The 18,628-nt window shown below is 41.6% G+C and overlaps 1 protein-coding gene across 2 annotated transcripts in view; it reads left to right on the top strand.

Annotated features, from left to right (window-relative positions):
• The window catches only part of PTGFRN (prostaglandin F2 receptor inhibitor), a 68,134-nt gene that overhangs the window by 32,311 nt on the left and 17,195 nt on the right, over nucleotides 1-18,628 (top strand). The window contains exons 4-6 of one of the 2 annotated variants that reach the window (XM_071756406.1): nucleotides 987-1,370; nucleotides 5,645-6,070; nucleotides 12,754-13,173. In XM_071756406.1, the coding sequence (XP_071612507.1) occupies nucleotides 987-1,370; nucleotides 5,645-6,070; nucleotides 12,754-13,173 (1,230 nt within the window). The remainder of the gene's footprint in view (nucleotides 1-986; nucleotides 1,371-5,644; nucleotides 6,071-12,753; nucleotides 13,174-18,628) is intronic. The other variant, XM_071756415.1, reaches the window with a different exon arrangement.

The following is an 18,628-nucleotide window of genomic DNA, read 5'->3' as shown; positions in this document are numbered from 1 at the left end:
TGAGATAAAAATCTTAGATTTAGACTGTGTAAAATGAGGGAATGAGCAAGTGAAGACACATGGTGACCAGGTACCATGGTGAAAAATTTTCACTCAGGCTTACAATCAATATACACAGCACCCCTGGTTCACCTCTCACCAGTATCCAAGACTGGCTTTTCTTCCCCTGGTGTTGACACTTCATCCTGTGGCATTCTTTAAACAAAGCTGTGGCCAACCTGGTAACCTACAGAATGTGGAAGGTCCTGTTTGAGTACTGACTAAAACCCTGTATGCTATGTATATTAAAAAAGTTCACTGGCCAGTGGAAGAGTTTGCTAAATGTATTTTGAGTGACTGTTGGTGTTGCTTTAAAGTCCCCAGTTTATCTTGGTCAGAGCAGTAAGTGGAATCGTCACCAATATAAGGAGTTATGGCTGCCTTCTTGTTTGCTTACATTAATGTTCTTCCAATACACCTGAGGTCAGTCAGGACTCCAAATGTGTGGTTATGGCTGCTTCTCATCTAAATCTGTTGTGTTGGAGGACCTCAAAACCATTTCAGCAGAAACCAAGTTGGGTTCTTATGTCGCTCCGACTGATTTCAGTGGAAAGTTTCTTCTCTGAGAGTCCCAAAACACAGTGACCCTCTTGTGAGAGTGGAAAATACTGTACATGTTTTCCAGCTGTGTGAAGGTGATGTGCAGTGTGTGACTGGGACAAAGCCTTCATGGACCAGTTGCTGTTGAGCTATAAAATCCCTGTTCTCCTTCCCGTCCTCCTCCCCATGCTCACAGCATGCATCCCTTGCTTGACTGATAATGTGTGCTTCTCATGTAATAGATCATGCAGCTCAATATCCAAGAGGCATTTGAAGGTATGGCTTACTGAGCTACTTCAGAAGCTTCTGTAATAGTATGTGTAGTCCTGAATAACTTACAGTAGACCCTTGCAAAAAAAAAAAAATTAAAAAAAAATTGTTTGAATTTTTATCTTGTCATTTCTAAGCTCTAGATGTGGTCATTTCAACAAGCAATATGTCTGTGACTGAAAGAGACTCCCTAGATCTTACATGCAACATCACAACAGACAGGAGTGGTATTTTCCAAGCAGAAGTGACATGGTATTTTTCTGCATCGTCTGATGATACCTTGTCAGATGCTCAGGTTCTACTGAGCATGGACCACGATTCTGTTGTCAGTGACTCAACTCTCATCAGCCTGAGCCACGTGGATAGGAACTCCTATCGCCTCTTGGTGCGTGATGTGGACGTGGAAGACTCTGGCTACTACTTTTGCCAAGCAGCTGTCTGGGTGCCGCTGCACAACGGCAGCTGGCATAAGGTGGTGGAGAGGACATCTGCACCAGTCAGTGTGGTGGTGACAGCATTAGGTGAGTGATTCTGCTTTCAGACTTTGTGGGTATTGTACCACTCGCTCATTTCTTGGTCATATCAGAAGAGGGAGAGGACCTTGCAGAATATCTTCTGTGCAATTTTCTCTCTTGTTTGCATTTCTCACCTATACTTAGGCTATCATGTATAAAAATTCTGCTCTACCCTGTAGGATTTTGGGTTTGGATATTGTAGGATTTTACCACATGTCCCACATTTTCTTTTGTCATTGAACAATCTGCAGCTGGGAAGTGGAACTTACAAGTTTGTTTTCCAGGTGGCTAAAGCTGTCCCCATTGTCATGTCGTCCACTTTCACCTCCCTCATACCAGTAGCACGCTGTGATCCAGACGTTCTCTCTGATCTCTGATCACAGTGATATCAGATGCTTCCCCTGATTTTTATTGATTTGTATACCATAAAAATTATTTATAATGTAGAGTTCATAATGAACTATAATAGCTTTCAAAGTTGCTGGGTTTTTGTTTTGTTATTTAATCACTAGAGAGACACCAAGTCCTACTGATGGATTTAGAATGGAACATGACAAATAGAATTTTTTAATTATTTTCCTTCAAAATACAAGTCCATTTTAAGAGACTAAGTCACATAGCTGTTGCATATTGTGACTAAATGGGAGAGACCTGTCACGTGACTAACTTAATGCTAAATGTTGATTAGCATAGTGGACACTAAAACTGATTTTGCTGCAGTATTTAGCACACCACCCAGTATGGTGCATTTTTCATTGTTCAGTCATAGACATGAGTGATTTTTTAGCTTTTTGACTTAAAAAAAAAAAAAAGACTGTGCACTTGAAGTTATGGCTTCCGTGTGTTACTTCAGCATTTCTGCAGAAAGCATTTCTGCAGTGGGGGAAAAAAATCTACTTCAACAGAAAGTGATGATCTCTTAATCTCCTTCCTTTATGCCTGAGTTGTTCTTGGTGGCTTTCTCTTCTTACCATCTAATACCATCAGTGTCCACATTTTTCTTGCAAGGGGATGGTTAGAAGCAGCAGTGTTTAACAGTTGCTCATTTAAGACTTGATGACTGAATGAGGAACAGAAGCTGTGGGTAAGAGATTCAACAGGCTTATCTGACCTACCAGGCCTTATAGAGCAGGTTGATAGTATCTTTCACCACACCCTTTTCCCAGGCCAAGTCTGTTTTGGAGTTCTACCGTCTCAAATGCATGGTGCAGATAGTAAAGCTTTTGCCTTGTGCTATCTTGGCTGGACCAGATTTTTTTAGACCATCCAGATTCGGAGGTCTCTATGAAAATATCCTTAGAACTAAAGTTTCTTAGGAGTAGTGAAAATGAAAGTCCAGCAAAACTTCTAAAAAGCCTGTATGTCAGCCTACCTGTCCTGTCTTCTAGTTTAACCCTGGTGAGAGAATAGCTTCATTTTTACTGAGGGTAGTAAAATGTTCACCATTTTACCAATGGTGAATACCAAAAAGTGTTACACCAGGCAGTGAAACTCAGAGTGGTACAGGATGCTGTAGTTACGGTATCTCCATCTGCTAAAATTGACAAAGTATTCGTTGTGGTGGAAATGTGAATGGGCCTAGATGTGAGCTTGGGGAGAACTGGCAGAACTGTAGTCCTTGGAGTTTATTCCCAGCTCTCACTGGATGCAAATATCCAGGCCTAAATCTTCTCAGTGTACGCATTCAGAGCCTCTTGTCATCAGAAATTAGTGGCACTGTGCAGTTATAAAGGCAGAGCTCCTCCAGCATAAAAGTACTGAATAAGGCCAGCATCTAGAGATCCTGCTCAGAAGCCTTGTTTTCAGAAATAAATAGCTGTGTCACAAGGTTAAATCCCAGTGACAATGACTTTAAATTTTGCATTATAGCATTGTACAGAGCAGTTGAGCCGTGACCGTTTCCAAGTAGACTCGGAACGTGTGTGCAAGTGATGTATGTTGCTTCCTGTCCTCATTCAGCCATTTGCAATTGCACAGTCAATGTGAGAGTGTTCCCTCCTTTCCCCATTGTATGCATGTGCATGTATGCACACAGGTTTCTGCATTCACAGATTCACTGCATGTTCATGTACTCTCTGTTGGTGCCTGTACCTGTAGGACTATTGCTTACTTTTTCCATTCCAATTTGATGTTATTTAGAAACAGGAGAGAATAAAATCTCCTCTCTAGCAAGGGGCTTGGTTGTTAATGTAAGGGAAAGAAGAACAAATTCTCAGCATTTGAGGTTTTCAGCTGCATCCAGAATTCACCAGCTCCTCCTCCTTTGTGGAAGTCAAGAGCTGATGGAATATTAAGTCATTGAACTGTCAGTGAGGCAGTTCTTTGACAGCTGACAGAGAGGGAATGAGATTTATCCAGCCAGCCTTTTATTCTTTCTAAATCCTCTGTTTGAGTGTCTGTCAGGGTGAGGTGCCTATCTGGAGTGGTGCTGTCAAAGACAAAACTCTCTTCTTAGCGTTCATAGCTCCATCCACAAGTAAAACGAATCTGAATTGATTTTATAGGAAGTAGAGTTTCTTGCAGCTTTTTCATTCTTGTATTCCTGTCTTTGCTGTGAAAATATTAATTAGTTCTAGAGGCCCCTTTTTAGGAGGAGAAGGGAGATGGCAAATTCTAAGAAAATTGCAGTGAGCAATATGTCATGAGGTCCTGGAGAAGACCAGTCTTTTGTGAATGAAACAGGAAGAGGAGTGTAGCTGTAGGATCTGTGGGGACTTATGCCAGAAGTAATTTTTTTTCCACCATTAATAATATATGCTTTGGTTGGAGCATAGGAATTCTGTGCATTTTCATATTTTGTCTTGTGCTTAAAACGAGTGGAAATCTTATGTTCACTGGGCTTACGTAAACAGTACTGTTTGGGTGTTACCTAACCCTGCAGAAAGTCTCTCTAGCGTCTAGTGTGTATCAATGACCTTGTTCTTGCTAGATGCAAGGACACTGCATGTGTAACACTTAATGGTGAGAGCTCGTTTTTACAAGCTGATGTAGCAGCAGGCAGCTTTCTTGATACAATTGTTTTTATCCTTTGCATCAAAAGTCCAAAAGTGCATGTGCGCAGTTTGCATAGCAGTTCTATTAAGATGCTTTATTATCTTGGCGCATTGGAGAGCTAAGCCCAAGTTTTAGATTTGGATTGCCTTCGCTGGCCCAATTATAGCTTCAGTTAATTGTTTCTAGGAGGGCAAAATGCCAAATAAAACATAAAGCAAGAAATAAATACAGAGTGCTGAATATACTTACAATGTAAAAGCCATGTGATGAGTATTGGCTGAACAGTTGGAAAGCTAGTCTTTTTTTCTGAATTATAGTAGACAGCAAGACACAAAAAATATTCTAACATTAGTAAATAAATATGTATTTCCTTCATGGTGTGAGGTTCTTGTAATCTTTTTCTTTTACTATCTCTGTAGTCTGAGAGAAAATACTCGTGTGGCTGCCTTATCTCTTCTAGGCTTTGGACAGCCAGCTATTTCAGATTTAAATACAACAGCTCCATTTTTAACCTATGAATTTCAGGGGTTTCTTTTCAAGCTTGATGTATTCCAGCCTTACAGCTGTACAGCATGTACTTCTCTGTCCAGACTGAAGCTCTTCTGATCTACACATCTTTGACTCTTAACTTTAGTGTTTATTATGCTGCCTGCTGTTGATGCTGCCTGTGGCTGTTTTTTGGTGTGTGTGTGTGTGAGGTGTTTAGCTTTTGGACTGATTTATGTAAAATATTCTTAAACCATATTGTAGGACAAGATGGTATGGTTAAGTGTGGAAAAGAAGGCTTTTCAGGGCGGGAAATGGCCTCTTGAAGTAGAGAGAAACTGGAAACGGGATGTGTCTGGTCAGTCCAAGCTAGAGAATAGCCAGTCTGCTGTTGCTGCAGGCTGCCCCAGGCATTTGAACAGGTGCAAAAGGTGACTGAGTTGAAGCTCAACCTACATGCTTCAGTTCATGGGGGCCAGACCTAAGGAAGGCAGGGACTAAGTTGACAAAGTCTAAATTTTCTGAAACGGTCTGACCATGCATATGAATCAAAAGGTCTTGTTTGGAAATGCAGGCCTAGGGCTCCTTGTGCCAGATTTGGCACAAGTCTGTGAGCTGGAGTCCAAGTTCTCAGTCTTCAGATCTTGTGAGAAAAATGGATATTTTGGTACTTGGCTTCTAGATTGGGTGATTTAACAGACCGAAAGTTAAAGTTAGTAGTATCTCTGAATAAGCTCTGGCACTTTTTCCCTTCTGCTTGCAGCTTCTAACATCTTTCTTCTGGGTTTCCTCCCGTGCAGAGCCAGACTACGAGGTGTTTCTGAATGCCTCTAAAACACCCAAGTTTTCTGATGACCCCACAGAGCTCAATTGCAGGATCACAAATGCCCAGGACACCGAAGCAAACATCCGCTTCATGGTTTCCTGGTACTACAGACAGCGCCTGCGCAGTGATGATGTGGTGATGGAGGAGCTCCTGGCCACGATGGATGCAGACTGGACTCTGCTGCTTGGGGACAGGAGCAGAGAGCGGTCTCAGAATGGAGAAATAATCTTCTTTAAGAAGGCTGTTGACACCTTCAGTTTACGAATCCAGTGGACTTCAGAAAGTGACAGAGGAGATTATTTCTGTGTCATCTCTGCATGGAGTAGGCACCGCAACAACAGCTGGGTAAAGAGCAAAGAAGTGACTTCTGCATCTGTCCGCATTTTCTGGGCTACACAAGGTAGGAGCATTTTGCTTATTTGCTAAAAGACCTGGAGCTGAGATAGTTTTCTCTTAAGCAGGTCTGTCAGGTAGAAGACTTGCTAATGGGCTTTAGAAATGGGGTTCAGTGTTTATGTACAACAAAAAAACCACCATTACCTTGTGTAAAGACCTCTTACTTGGGAGGGAGGTAACTGCTTAACAGCACTCGCAGCTTAGTCCAACAGTTTGAAGTCCAAAGCAGAGATAGTCTGATTGACATGTGCTCAGTGGGGCTATGGTTGTGGCAAGGGTGTCATCCAGCAGTCATAACACCATTTCATGACTTGGTAGTATTTTAGTCTCTCTGGGATGTCTTACTGCTAGCAACAGGGTTGTCTTGGGGTGAAAAGAGGAATGTCACTCACTTTTAAAGTCTTCTCTGTCTGCCAGTTTGAGAATTTTCTTTCTTCTGCAAGCCCATGTTTAGAAGGCACCGGGCATTTTTTAGGCAGAAGTGAATCAGCTCTGGTCAGTATTTAAACTGACTCTGGGAGCATTTCTTACAAGCTGAATAGAGTTACCTGAATCACTTAATGCTGATGTAAAATGGGTGTATGTATCCTGGATGTCCTGTAGAGTGAGATACTGTTTTGGGTTAGGTGTGAAGTCATACAAGAGGGTCAGACAGGGACAGAAGGAATGCAGTGATGTGTAATGTCTTTGGCAAAAATCTGTGTTTAGCTAAGCTGTGTTTACCCTGATAGATTTGCTTAACAGTCTAGCTTAGGCAGCTACAGATGGAGAACTATATTTCAGATACAAGTAGTTTAAAATCAGTTTAAAGTTGTTAGGAAATAATCTAAAGAGCAAACTGGAGTTTCTGCTGTTGTTCTGCTTCAATGGAGAGAGAAATGTTGGGCAGCTTGTTTAGTACTCCTTTTGTCCCCAAACCAAGCATAGTCCACAAAAAGGTCATATTTTTTTTTTTCCCATGCTGAAACTGGCTTCTCCAGCAGGAACAATACCATTAATGCTGAATGCTGGTCAGAATTAGTTCAGTTGTTATGCCACAACACGAAGTGTGTGTATGTGCATGCACGCGTAATGGATCATTGCTTTCAGAGCAGCTAGAGACCAGCTGGAGTTGAAAAGTCTCAGACTGTGTTGACATTTCCGAGGGAAAACAAACCGTGACAGGTGTGAACATTCCCTTATTTCTGGTTTTATTCCAAAAACTCTGCTCATTTTGCAACACAAAAGTAAATGTTATAGTCCCCATGCTGAAAAGTACATTTTGTTGTCAAAACTTGGAGTTGGGGGATTTATGATGTGAAAAGTGAGCTCTAACAAACATCTTTTCCTGAAAAAAACCCATGTTATAGGTATGTAAGAAGGGAGGGGCAATATATGGGTTTGATTTCCTCCATTTCACGCTCTCCCTATGCTTTTCCAACAGTCTGGCCCTGGATACCTTTCTCTGTGTCCTCTGTCCCCTGCCATACCCTATTCATATGAGCTGCAGACTCGGCTGTGAGCCCAGTGTGTTAGCCAGCACATATGAAGGAGTTAATCTGCTGCTGCCTTTGCTCTCTTGACTGTTGTTTTGACAAGTATCTCTGGTGATTTGAGTCCCTATCTGCTCCCAGTGCTTATAAAATTGAGCAGCCAGGCTCCCACGTGTTTGCCTAAGGAGAGAACAGAAATTTGCCTCTTCCTTGGATAGCTTGTGCCTACATAGAGGCTTTCTTGCAGCTATTTCATTACTCGCATCATCTGTGTTAACTTCAGAGCAGCGCTTGGGGCAGGGGAGGACTTTGGAGAAATTCTGCTTTGGAAAAGATTGTTCTGAGATTTTGAGAAAGGAGAAACGATTTTACATTGTGTCCAAGGGTGTTAAGGATAAGGAAAACCTTTGCTTGAAATGTAAGCATTATATAAAGATGTAAGAGTCCTTTTTGTGTGTGTTCTATAATAAGTTGTATGTTTGCCCATTTTAACTTGTTTTTTTTAATCTCTTTTTTCTGTTTTATTCTGTTGGGACCAATAATGCTCATGTGTTTTACTGCTTACTCAGCTTTGCAAATGTAGCCAATTGCTATTATAGATCACAGTTGCTTTTGTCATGGTCTGCCTGATTTGTCTTCCTCTCCTTCTTCTACTCTCTGCCCCACCACGGTGACAAAGAGGAAATCTTTTTTCTGTCTCTGTAGAAGATTTTCAGCCCAGAAAAAAATTGGATAGCTAGCTTTTTTTTTTATTAAGTTGAATGTATGTACTGCCTACATTTAAAGCACAGTTGCTGTTTGCAGTGTAGTGCAGAATTGGTGCTTATTTCCTAAGCTGGTGTTGTCAACACTGGATCTGTGTTGAATTACTTGTGAAACAGAATGTTATCTTTTAATTGAAATTCCAAATCCCATAGGTACTATTATTTGCAGTTTTGGTAATACTTCTGTCTTTAATTTACAAAATAATTGTATTTAACACAATACTACTTGTCCTAAATGCTTGTCCAGGCCCTCCAATCACGTGTAACTGGGAGCAAGGGCATCTTCATCTTTCAGAAAGTCCTGGGAATAGAGAAAAGATGATATTTCTGCTACCTTCTTGTCTTTATCATTGCTGGTGTATAATAGACACTGCATAGTACAGACATGCAGTTCCTCCTGAGCAAAGATATTCCCATACCTGTGGCACCAAGCTGCCAGGTGTACATGCCATTTTGGGTGTAGGTACAAGAAGGTGCATTAAGTTGGGTGTACAAGCCCCAGTCAGGGGGGGGGCTGAGTTATTCATGCCCATGGCTACTTGAGGGTGAAGTGTTTAGGCTCTCTGCTTGGCAGGGCAGCAGGCCAGTTTTGTTGATCTAGTTGTGTGTGTGCAGCAATAAGGGAGAGCTGTTGGGCTGTATAGATGTGTATCAGGCTGTAGTGCTGGCCTTAGTGTGCCTGTTGTATTTTCAGAGCTCTTGGTATCAGAGCTGATGGGGCTGCAATTGTACCTTAGGGAATTGTATAGTCTCCTTCTCCTTTGAAGACAAAGCTGTCATTTACCTTAATGTCTGTTGCATTCCCTGTACTTGCGATCTAGCTCGTGCACTGAGGGATTAAGAAGACTTAATGAATATTGAGATGGTGTTACTTGAGGCTGCTTATGAGATGTGAGACTCTGAGGTTAGTATTAGCTGGAGCCATTGTTCTGCTTTTCCATCCAGAGTTGAAATGCAGGGAAGGTGTCTGCCGTTTGCTGAAGTCTCCTTGCCCTTGTAGCTGTTAGGCTTCTTTAGAAATTTGACTGTCTTAGATTAGGTGAAAAATTTTTTTTTTTTTACACTACCCAGAAAGTACTCTTGAATATGAACATGCATTTTGTGGTAGAGAGGAAGATAATTATAGTGTAGCTTAAGTACTTGGAGTGGCCAATGATGGAAGGCATAGGCATTGCCAGGCTCCAAAGTACGGTTTATTACTCAAATTTATCTGAATCACTTGGATAGGATTTCTTCTGCTGCTAGCCCTTTGTCTTGGAGTGATGCCCAAACTGGTTATAAGCTTTGGGTGTTGTTTACTTAGGATCTCTTGCCCTACTACTTTCCAACATAAACTCTGCTGACTGCAGGCTCCTGTATATGACAGACTGTGGTGTGTTTTATTGTGCTTTTCATTCATGGAGCTGTACAAGGAGGTGAGAGTCTGCATGGGATTGCAGGTGTGTGTGTGTGTGTGTGTGTGTGTGTGTGTGTGTGTGTGTGTGTGTGTGTGAAGGGGCAAGTATGCAGGGTAGTGGTCAAGATACAGGCATTGCCTTCTTGGCAGTTCTTAGAAGATTAGTAATGAGATCTTAGGATGCAGTTCTTACAAGACAGTGTTCTTCAACCTGTCTGGCCCATCTGATTCTGTAAGATCAGATGAGTAGTTTCTGTTAACATAGGAAACATGAAAAACTTTCCTTCTCCTGCCTAACATTTGTTGCAGATTACTTTTATTTCTAATAGAAGTACCAAATCTTTGGTTTCTTCTTTTTCCCATATTGATCACTGTTACACACAGAGACAACTACATGCATTTCTAGGTGGGGGTGATAGAGTGCTAATTACATTTTATCTACTGCTGCTGAAGAACAATTTGACACAGAACTATATTGCTAAAAATGGACATACAGGCTTTTTCTGATAGGATATGGGGCTTTTTTCTTTGCTTTACTTTACTACATACACAGGTCTTCAACATTATTGCAGATTCAGAAATGTTCCTTTGATCTTTTTGGACTTTCTTTCAACAAGAAACATTCACCAACTGTATGTGCTCCTTTTTGTGTCCCCTCCTCTGTTGTGGTCTGTGTTCCTTATGGTCTCACGGAAGAGGAGATGCCTCTGCCAGTTGAATTGATCCACTCTAAGGAATTTTGTGTGTTTAAAAAGTAGAAAAAGCCTTTGAAAGGACCTTCATAAGAATATATCTTCCCGTTCTCTGTTCAGCATTCTAATTTCTAACCTTTTTGAATTCTACCACTGTTCTGCAGCTACATCTCTAAGTCTCATGTTCTCTCCACAAATTCTACAGAATGACATTCATGCTGTTATCCCATGCTGTCACCACTTCTTCCTCATTTTCTTTAGAAAAATTAATTGTTTAAAGGCAGCATATTCTTTTCTTGTCCTCAAATGGAAAGTCCATGAAGGATGTCTAAGAAAAAAAAATTACCCTGTCCTTACTGGTGTTAAGACACTACCATGTGTACTGCTGCTGCTTGACTTGTTATCAGGGAATAGCTGAAATAAGGCATTAGTAGGGAGAGTTGTCTCTTGGCTACTACCATACTGTTCTGATCATGTGAGTGTGTATTTTAAGCATATGTATGAGAGATCAAATGCAACAGTGAAATGTGGTAGAGAAGTACAGCAAACTGTTCTTCTGCTTTTGGGGCAAAAATATAATTGTCTATTAGAGTCCTAAAATATGTGCCAAACTGGTCTCTGCTGGATTTCTAAACGCTGCAACTTTATGAAGATTCTTATGCCCAGAATCGTATGGACACAGAATGAGGAAAAAATGGATTTGAAATCCAGAGTGAGATGCATGATGAGCTGTTGCACACGGGAGCGAAGAATGACTCTGTGTGTATCTTCAGCTGTGATTGTAACCTGAAAGCCTAAATGTGCAACTCTGTTATTCCCATTCCTTAGTGGGTGGATGTGGGGGTTGGGGGTGTTGGTGTGGAGTATCAAGTAATTCTGTGCTCAGCTAGACCACTAGAAGCAGCTCAGCCTTCCCTGCTCCTGCTGTTTCTTTATATAGATTTGTACTGTGATCTGCTTTATAGACTACTGAGTTAAAGTTGTCATACCGGGATTCTCATCTTCTAGGCTGTGTTTACTTGTTGTGAAAACTGCTGCTTGAAGGCAAAACACTGCAAAATGTAATCTTGACAAGTATCTTGTTGCTCTTGTGGAGAGGGCATAAATATTACTGCATTTGGTTCAGTTTTTGGGAATGTGTAACAATCTTGCCATTGCTCATTTCCCTTTTCTTGAGAAGTTTCACCTTGCATGAAGGTGATCTGTGTAGCTGGTTTGGAGTTTGTTTATTTTGTCCTGTTTTCTTTGTGTTTACACTTGTCTTATAAGGGGCAGAAGGGAAAATATGCAGCATAAAACCAGGTAGTAGGATTGTCTGAATTAATGTCATACTGCTACTTTGGGAAGTAGCTGTGAGCTGTGTGTTTTGCCTCTTTCCTTAGGAAGAACTTGAGCATGTGGGACATCTCTTCATCACAGTGCCAGGAAACTAGCAACTCCTTTTCCTTTTTTTTCCTCGTTCTGATTTCAGTCACTCAATTTTTTTTCAATTTCTTACTGTGAGCTTGTATTTTTTGTATCTTGGGGCTGTGCTCCTAGATGTATAATTTTCCCAAACCCTGTAATTAAGGGATTGGTGTGGTTGAGGAGCCAGCAGAATTGGAGTATGCTGAAGAAAGGAAAATGAGTGTTGCTGGCATTCTTGATGTCAGATGGACTGTTGGGAAACATCAAGGCTTCTGATTGGTTTGTACTCAGGTGAATGCATGAGAAGAAGGAAAAAAAATCCCATTTGGAAGCAGAGGTATACAAAGTACTTTCAACACAGAGGTGTGTGTATGGGTGTGCTACAGATGGATGTTTCCTGTATTACTGCCAACTTTTTTGTTATGCAGTTTCAATTGATCTTGGGAGTACAGCTGACTGTGTCTGGACTGCTGTTATGGTGAATTTTCAGGGGAAATAAAAACAGCTAAAATAAGTACTGCCAATTCTGGTAGTGACAGCTTTTGTCACTTGTAATGAGAACTTCAGCAGTTTCCTTGCACCTTGTCGCTGAGCGTGCTCTTCTAGATCCAATGTAAAACTGGGACTCTTGAATCTTGTTGGACTGATACTTCTATTCCAGAATAAAAAACTCCTGGAGTTCCTGTCACATTATGAACTGTGTCTTGCATTATCTGTTCAGTATCTGATGTTCGTCTGACTCCTTGCATTTTGACCCCAAACTGTTGTGTACTGGTGTGTGTGCACTGTTGAGCAGCGTTCTGGGATGTCCATATGCATTTAGATATATCCTGGAATTGGTCTCCCCAGAAAAAGTAATTTGCTTATTTGTAATCTTCTAGATTCAAAGGTACTGCAAGAATATTTACATCTATTTATTAACCTCTCTCTTGCTGCTTATTTCCTTCCCTCTTCAGATTACACGCTTACAGTGGAGGCTGTGAAATTGAAGCCATTCTTTGTAGCAGGCCATACCTTTGAGATGACATGCAAAGTGTCTTCGAAAAACATCAAGACGCCACGCTATTCTGTCCTTATTACAGCTGAGAAGCCACTAACAGATCAGTCAAATCCCAATGGAACCACTCGTATAATCTCCTTGAATCAGGATTCAGTAGTGCGGCTTGAAGACTGGACAGACCAGACTCGAGTGGATGGCGTGGTTCTGGAGAAGGTCCAGGAGAATGAGTTCCGCTACAGAATGTATCAGACACAGATTTCTGATGCTGGGCTGTATCGCTGTGTGGTGACTGCCTGGTCTCCAGGTGGTGGTGGCATGTGGCGTGAAGCAGTGAATGGGTTATCCAACCCTATCCAGATAGACTTCCAGACATCAGGTTGGTATGGAATCTGGCATCTGTGTATCTGAGCCAGAAAGGGGGAGCTCTTTGACGGTCTCTCAGGGATTTCCCTGTCTTTGAGAAATACCTACCCTTTCAAACGTGAAAGGGGTCTCCAAATGTTATAAAGCCTGGGAGCTTTGTCTCTTTTGGTGGTATTTGTGTCCTTTGTGCTATTGATTCTTTACTAAGATGTTCAACAAGTGGCTGTTAATTCATTAATTCATAACCCCTGGGTTTTTCTTGACTAATGCAGTTTTTATGGTCCTGCAGGCTCAGAGCTGGTTTTCAGTGTGGAATAACCACTACCAAGTTTCTCAGCTTTATCACTAGATTGCTGTTAGATGTAGCGGCTGCTCTGGAAGAACATTAATATAAACTAGACTTCTGTTCCAAAACAGATTAGATTAGCATAACATTAAATTGCCTGAGCACTCCTTCCCACAGTTGTTATCACAGAAAGTGGTCAGATCAAGGTAATGGTAACATTTCAACCAACTCAGCCGTTGTATCCTGCCACTGGAAGACCTTAGAGGCCCCTTGTGGATAGACTACAGAGCTCCACAAAATGGGATGAGTTTCAGTATCAGAAGCTTGTCCTGTTCCTCTCATCCTTGCTGAAACCCTCACATTCAAGTGTAACTCAGCCTGCCTGTTTAGATTTTTCTAACGAAGCGTTCTTGTCCTGGTATTTTGTTAGGGAGTGGGAGAGGGGCACAGGATTCGTTTGGATTGTCAGGGGTGCATGTCAAGTCCTATCGTGCTGTGTGGATGGGAAGGTACTGTAGAGCTGTTTTCATACTGGTAGTGTACTTAGGAATGAGGGCTTGATCTCGTGATTTGATAAAACCAAGCTGATGACTTTAGTGGTTTTGAGGAGCCATTGGAGTAGCCCAAAAGTGTGTCTTTTGTTTGAGCTTTGTAGTTAGCTGCTTTTGTCTCAAACCTCCTGCATTCCTCCATTCCTATTCACAAGCAGAGCTTGGGAGGTCTCATCTCGCATCCCTGGTTCTTCATGTGAGTTATTCTATTTATAATAGTGGGGCTGTAGGGGATTTTAGAAGATGTGTCTGAGACTAGGAAAGAGCATCCCAACTTCCGGTTGCATCTATAGCTAAGGTAATCATTCTCTATGAGATGATTTCTAACAGCTGCACTCCATTATCCTAGGCACACTGGGAAAAGGACAAAGGCTGTGCAGAGGGGGACAGCCTTGGAGTGAGAGCATCACTTTGTAATCAGCTTTCAAATGTAGCATCTTGAAACAAACCCCAATGAAGATACAGCCTGACCTAACCTGGCCAGAGAGAGGACATTGACTCTTCTAAGTAATTTCTGGTTGACTTTTTGTTTAGTTTTCTGCTAAGTGACTGTTCTGAAAATAATCTGTTAGTTCCCTGTGTTCCAAATCCCTCTTAGAGCAGCATTGTCACAGCTGAATACTGCTGTAGATTTCTTTTTTTCTCAAGATAGCTTAATGGGATATAGTTATAGTTTTGTTACTCTTGATATCTGGGTCAGACACAGTGGGTGAGCAGTGTTGGCAAAAGGGCGATGCAAGAAACCAGCAAGTATGAAATCTGCCCCAACCTGCTCCCTTCTAGCTCTTATGCGGAGTCTTTCCTGCACAGCAGTGGTGGTTGGTGACTCTTCCAACGTTGTTTGTCTTATGTCACTTTGAACTCCCATCCAAAAAAAATTGACAGCATGCTATTGGTATCCATGGTTCAGAGGGAAACCTGTGAACTATGCAAGGGAGGAAAATGTGCATCTTGCGGTCTTCATTTTGCTGTTACTCTACTCCCATACACAATTTCTGGCCTATAGAGAAAAAAAGGGAGGCAGCCTGTAGCCCTGCTCTGGGGATGTGTGAATTTCCAGTAGCAAGGCTGGAGCAGGGGAAGGAATAATCCTGAAGCCCTGTGAGCCTTTCGCTCTTTGCAAAAGAATGAGGAGAGAAACGAGATCCCAGGCATAATTTACTGGACAGCTATTTCCCGAAATTTTGGCACATAGCAAAATCTGGCTTGAAATACTTTTTTAAATTGGTGAATGAACTTTTTGTCCTTCTGTTTTTACTCGGATATCCTTGCTGGACAATCACCTTTGGGAACGATGAGGATGTGATGAGAACATTTAGAAAGGACTAACTGGAGTTATTATTTGGAATAGTTTTTGGAATGGGGTATACAAGACAGAAGATGTTTTGTGTGTTACTTTGGTTTTGTTTGAGGTATAATGTCTTTGCTGCAAACTGACAGAGTTGTGGAGTTGGTGGTAAATGGCAAAGTTGTGGAGCAGGTATTAAAGCACAGCTCAGGTATCACACCCTTGTCTTCCATCCTGAGGTACAGGCAGCTGTCAAATTTTTTTTTCAAAAAAAAGAAGCTGGTGCCAGATTTTCTGTAGTGGGAGTGGTGAAAGGCAGACCTACTGAGATCAGTGGTTGCTTCTAGAGAGAATGAGAGGCTTCCCAGATTTGGAGGGAAGACACTAACAAGGAAATGGTCAGAAAAAGAAGAAGGGTATGAAGCTCTTCAGGTAACAATAAAAACTGGGGAGCACTGTTTTGCTAAATCCTGACCTGAATGGGTGAGGAGTAGTTTGAGTGCTCTCTCTAATTGTGCAATTGACTCACTAATAGTACTCCTGGCTTTTGGGGTTCTCAAAGTGTAACAGGCATTTTGACTGTGACTGTTGGAGGTAGGGGGCATATAATAAGTCAGTACAGTTTTGAAAAATAGAAGGGATTCCATTACATCATTTTTCAGGTTTTACCACAAGGGATGCTATAGGGAGGCGATAGATACAGAAGCAGTATTTTCAGCAGAAGGAAGCTCTTAAAGGATTTTACATGAAGCTTTTAGTCACAGAAAGATTTTTGTCTCAATTGTTTTCATTGATTCCTTTTTGATAGGGGATGGGGGCTTGCTAGGACTGGAAATCCTTTCTTACAGTTTCACTGCCTCCCAGATGTCTCGGAGTTGAGTGATGTTTCAGGGCGGGGTTTTTAGTGTGCATATGCATTGTACAGTGTGATCTACCCTAACAGCAGGAGGCCTGTAAGCTTTTTATATATGAGCTGGGGACTGTGCACATGAAACTTCAGTGTTTCCTCCCACAATAGGTTTGAAATGTGGCAGTACTCTGAAATTTTTTTCCATGAACGCCTGTGGAAAATGTCTTGCTCAGATTCTTTCCATTCAAGGCAAAACTTGCTGGCTGCAAGCAGAGCCTTCCTCTTTACTTTCTCCACTTGCTGTTGCAGAGGGACGTATTTATTCCATTTGGTTAACAATCTGAAATGTTAACGTGAAGGCATTCATTTGAAACTTTCTGAAGTAAAAAATGAAATGTAGATTTTGTCCACTGAATTATCTAAACTGGAAGTTGGGGAGTAGTGGTGGTGAGGAAGAGACTTCCTGTGTCATTAATTTTCAAATATCCAATCAATGGCAGATTGTTCTCTGCTGGTTATATTTTAAGGCCAGAGAGGATCTTGTGAATCCTCTGGTCTGGCCTTATTCACATGGATCACTAGACTAACTGCATAAAATGAGTGCCTGCTGTATGTGCAGTATCTGTAAGCAAACTAAGCCAATTTGGGTGGCAGTGGGAAACTGTCCCATATGAAGACCACTTTTCCCTGTTTAAAACAGAAGCTCTGCCATCTCTCTTTCAAGGGTTGCCCAGCAATGCAAGGTACAAGAGCAGCTGCCAGTGCCTGTCTTGACATTTTCTTTCAATTTCATTGCATTATCTCTGTTGAAACTCAAATGCATCCTCTCTCCTCCTAAGCATGTGATACCTTGCCTTTCTTTCAGCCTGACAGACACCTGTCCTCTCTACCTTGCTGTGTATCAAGCCAGTGTATCAGTACAGTTTCTTGTAAGACTTGTGATCCAACACACCCAGCCTGAAGTCTCTCACTTGAGTTCTGGTAATCTGCAGGTGTCACTCCAGTGACAGTGCCTGTGAACTGCAAGGGCTGAACCACAGAGGAGAGAGGCTGTCTCTTTTTTATGCTTCCCTTTGCCCATAGCCTTAGCAAAGGTGAGAGTCAAATCGCTGGGAACTTGCTTGAGATCAGAGTGTTTATCATGTGGGTCTGTGTAATGATATCTGGTTCAAATAGCTCCAGTTGGCCTACAGCTGTTTTGTTTGGTTGGTTTGTTTATTTTTTTTTTAGTGGTGAGGCACCTGGTCTCTGTGAAATCCACCTGGTTTATCCTGGCATCCATCCTTTAATTTTATATCACTTTTATTCTAAACCTGGCAACCCACATTAGTGTTTAGAGTGTCTTTGCCCACTATACACTCCCAGGGATTTCCAGAGATGTGACTTATTTTCCTTTCCCTTGAGGGAATCAGGAAGCTTTTAATCTTGTATTTAGAAGTATGTTATGAGCAAGAACCATTCAGAGGAAGGCAGAAAGTTCTGGAGAGGCAAAAATAAAGGAGAACTTTAAGGGAAGTATCTCAATGAAATCTTCAACTCTGGATTCCATCTGCATGTGAGCTCATTGCACAGCAATGTATTATCGTTCGCTTTGGAAGAAGCTGAGATAAACTGAGCTGCTGAAATATGAGCCAAGTATTGATGTTTAACTTGCAATTAAAATGAAATGATGCCCTGCAATGACCCCAAGAGATACTCAGTTTCAAGAAAGGAGAAAAGAGAGATTCTAAAAGGGAAGAAACCTTAATCATGGAAATGAATGAAGAGCAATAAAGCAGAAACTTTGGCAGGGAAAGCTGGTTTTCCAGCCACTGCCAATGGGCAGGAACGTGCTTTGTCATTGTGTATCTTTGTGCCTCTGTGCATTAATGTGTAGCTGGAAGTAGAAACCACAGACTAAACTACTGAGGCTTCTTCCAGAAACAGTTATTATGAGGCTTGGGGTAAAACTGGTTAGGGAACAACTCTATGAAAAAGCAGGGAAAGGGCAGGGGACTGAAATAGTGTGGGTGAAGGAGCTTATTATCTGGAGATAGGCAAGGCATGGGATTTCCAGTTCAAGAGTGGATGATCTGTTGCCAGGGTAGATAAAAATAATAATTTGGAAGACAGAGAACTTGAGTCACATCAGTTTTCCCTTGTTGTGGTTGGTTGGATGTAGGGAAGCTGCAGGCAGGGACTGCAGGCCGGCTGGGCAGTGGTACAGGCTTCTTGAGTGGAATGACCTGCTCTGGATCTCTGTTGTCAGTCATGTTACTTGACCTTTCCCTCATCTGCTTTACTTGTATGCAAAATAAAGGTAACTTGTGTCTGTGGAGAGACCATACCTTAGTTTTGCAGAGATGTTCTGGATAAAATGATTCAGAAAAGGTCAAAATGTTGTGTAGAGCCTAAGTAATTCAAATTTCTTTTGTAAATCTAGATTTTAACTGGCTTTTGATTATTCTCCCTTCTTTTCTCCTTCCTTGTCTTGCAGTTTTAAGGTGTTGGGAT

The sequence above is a fragment of the Heliangelus exortis genome, chromosome 1, assembly GCF_036169615.1.
Source record: "Heliangelus exortis chromosome 1, bHelExo1.hap1, whole genome shotgun sequence".
NCBI lineage: Eukaryota > Metazoa > Chordata > Aves > Apodiformes > Trochilidae > Heliangelus > Heliangelus exortis.
Note: the sequence above shows the minus strand (reverse complement) of the source record. Positions and strands in the feature narration are given on the sequence as shown.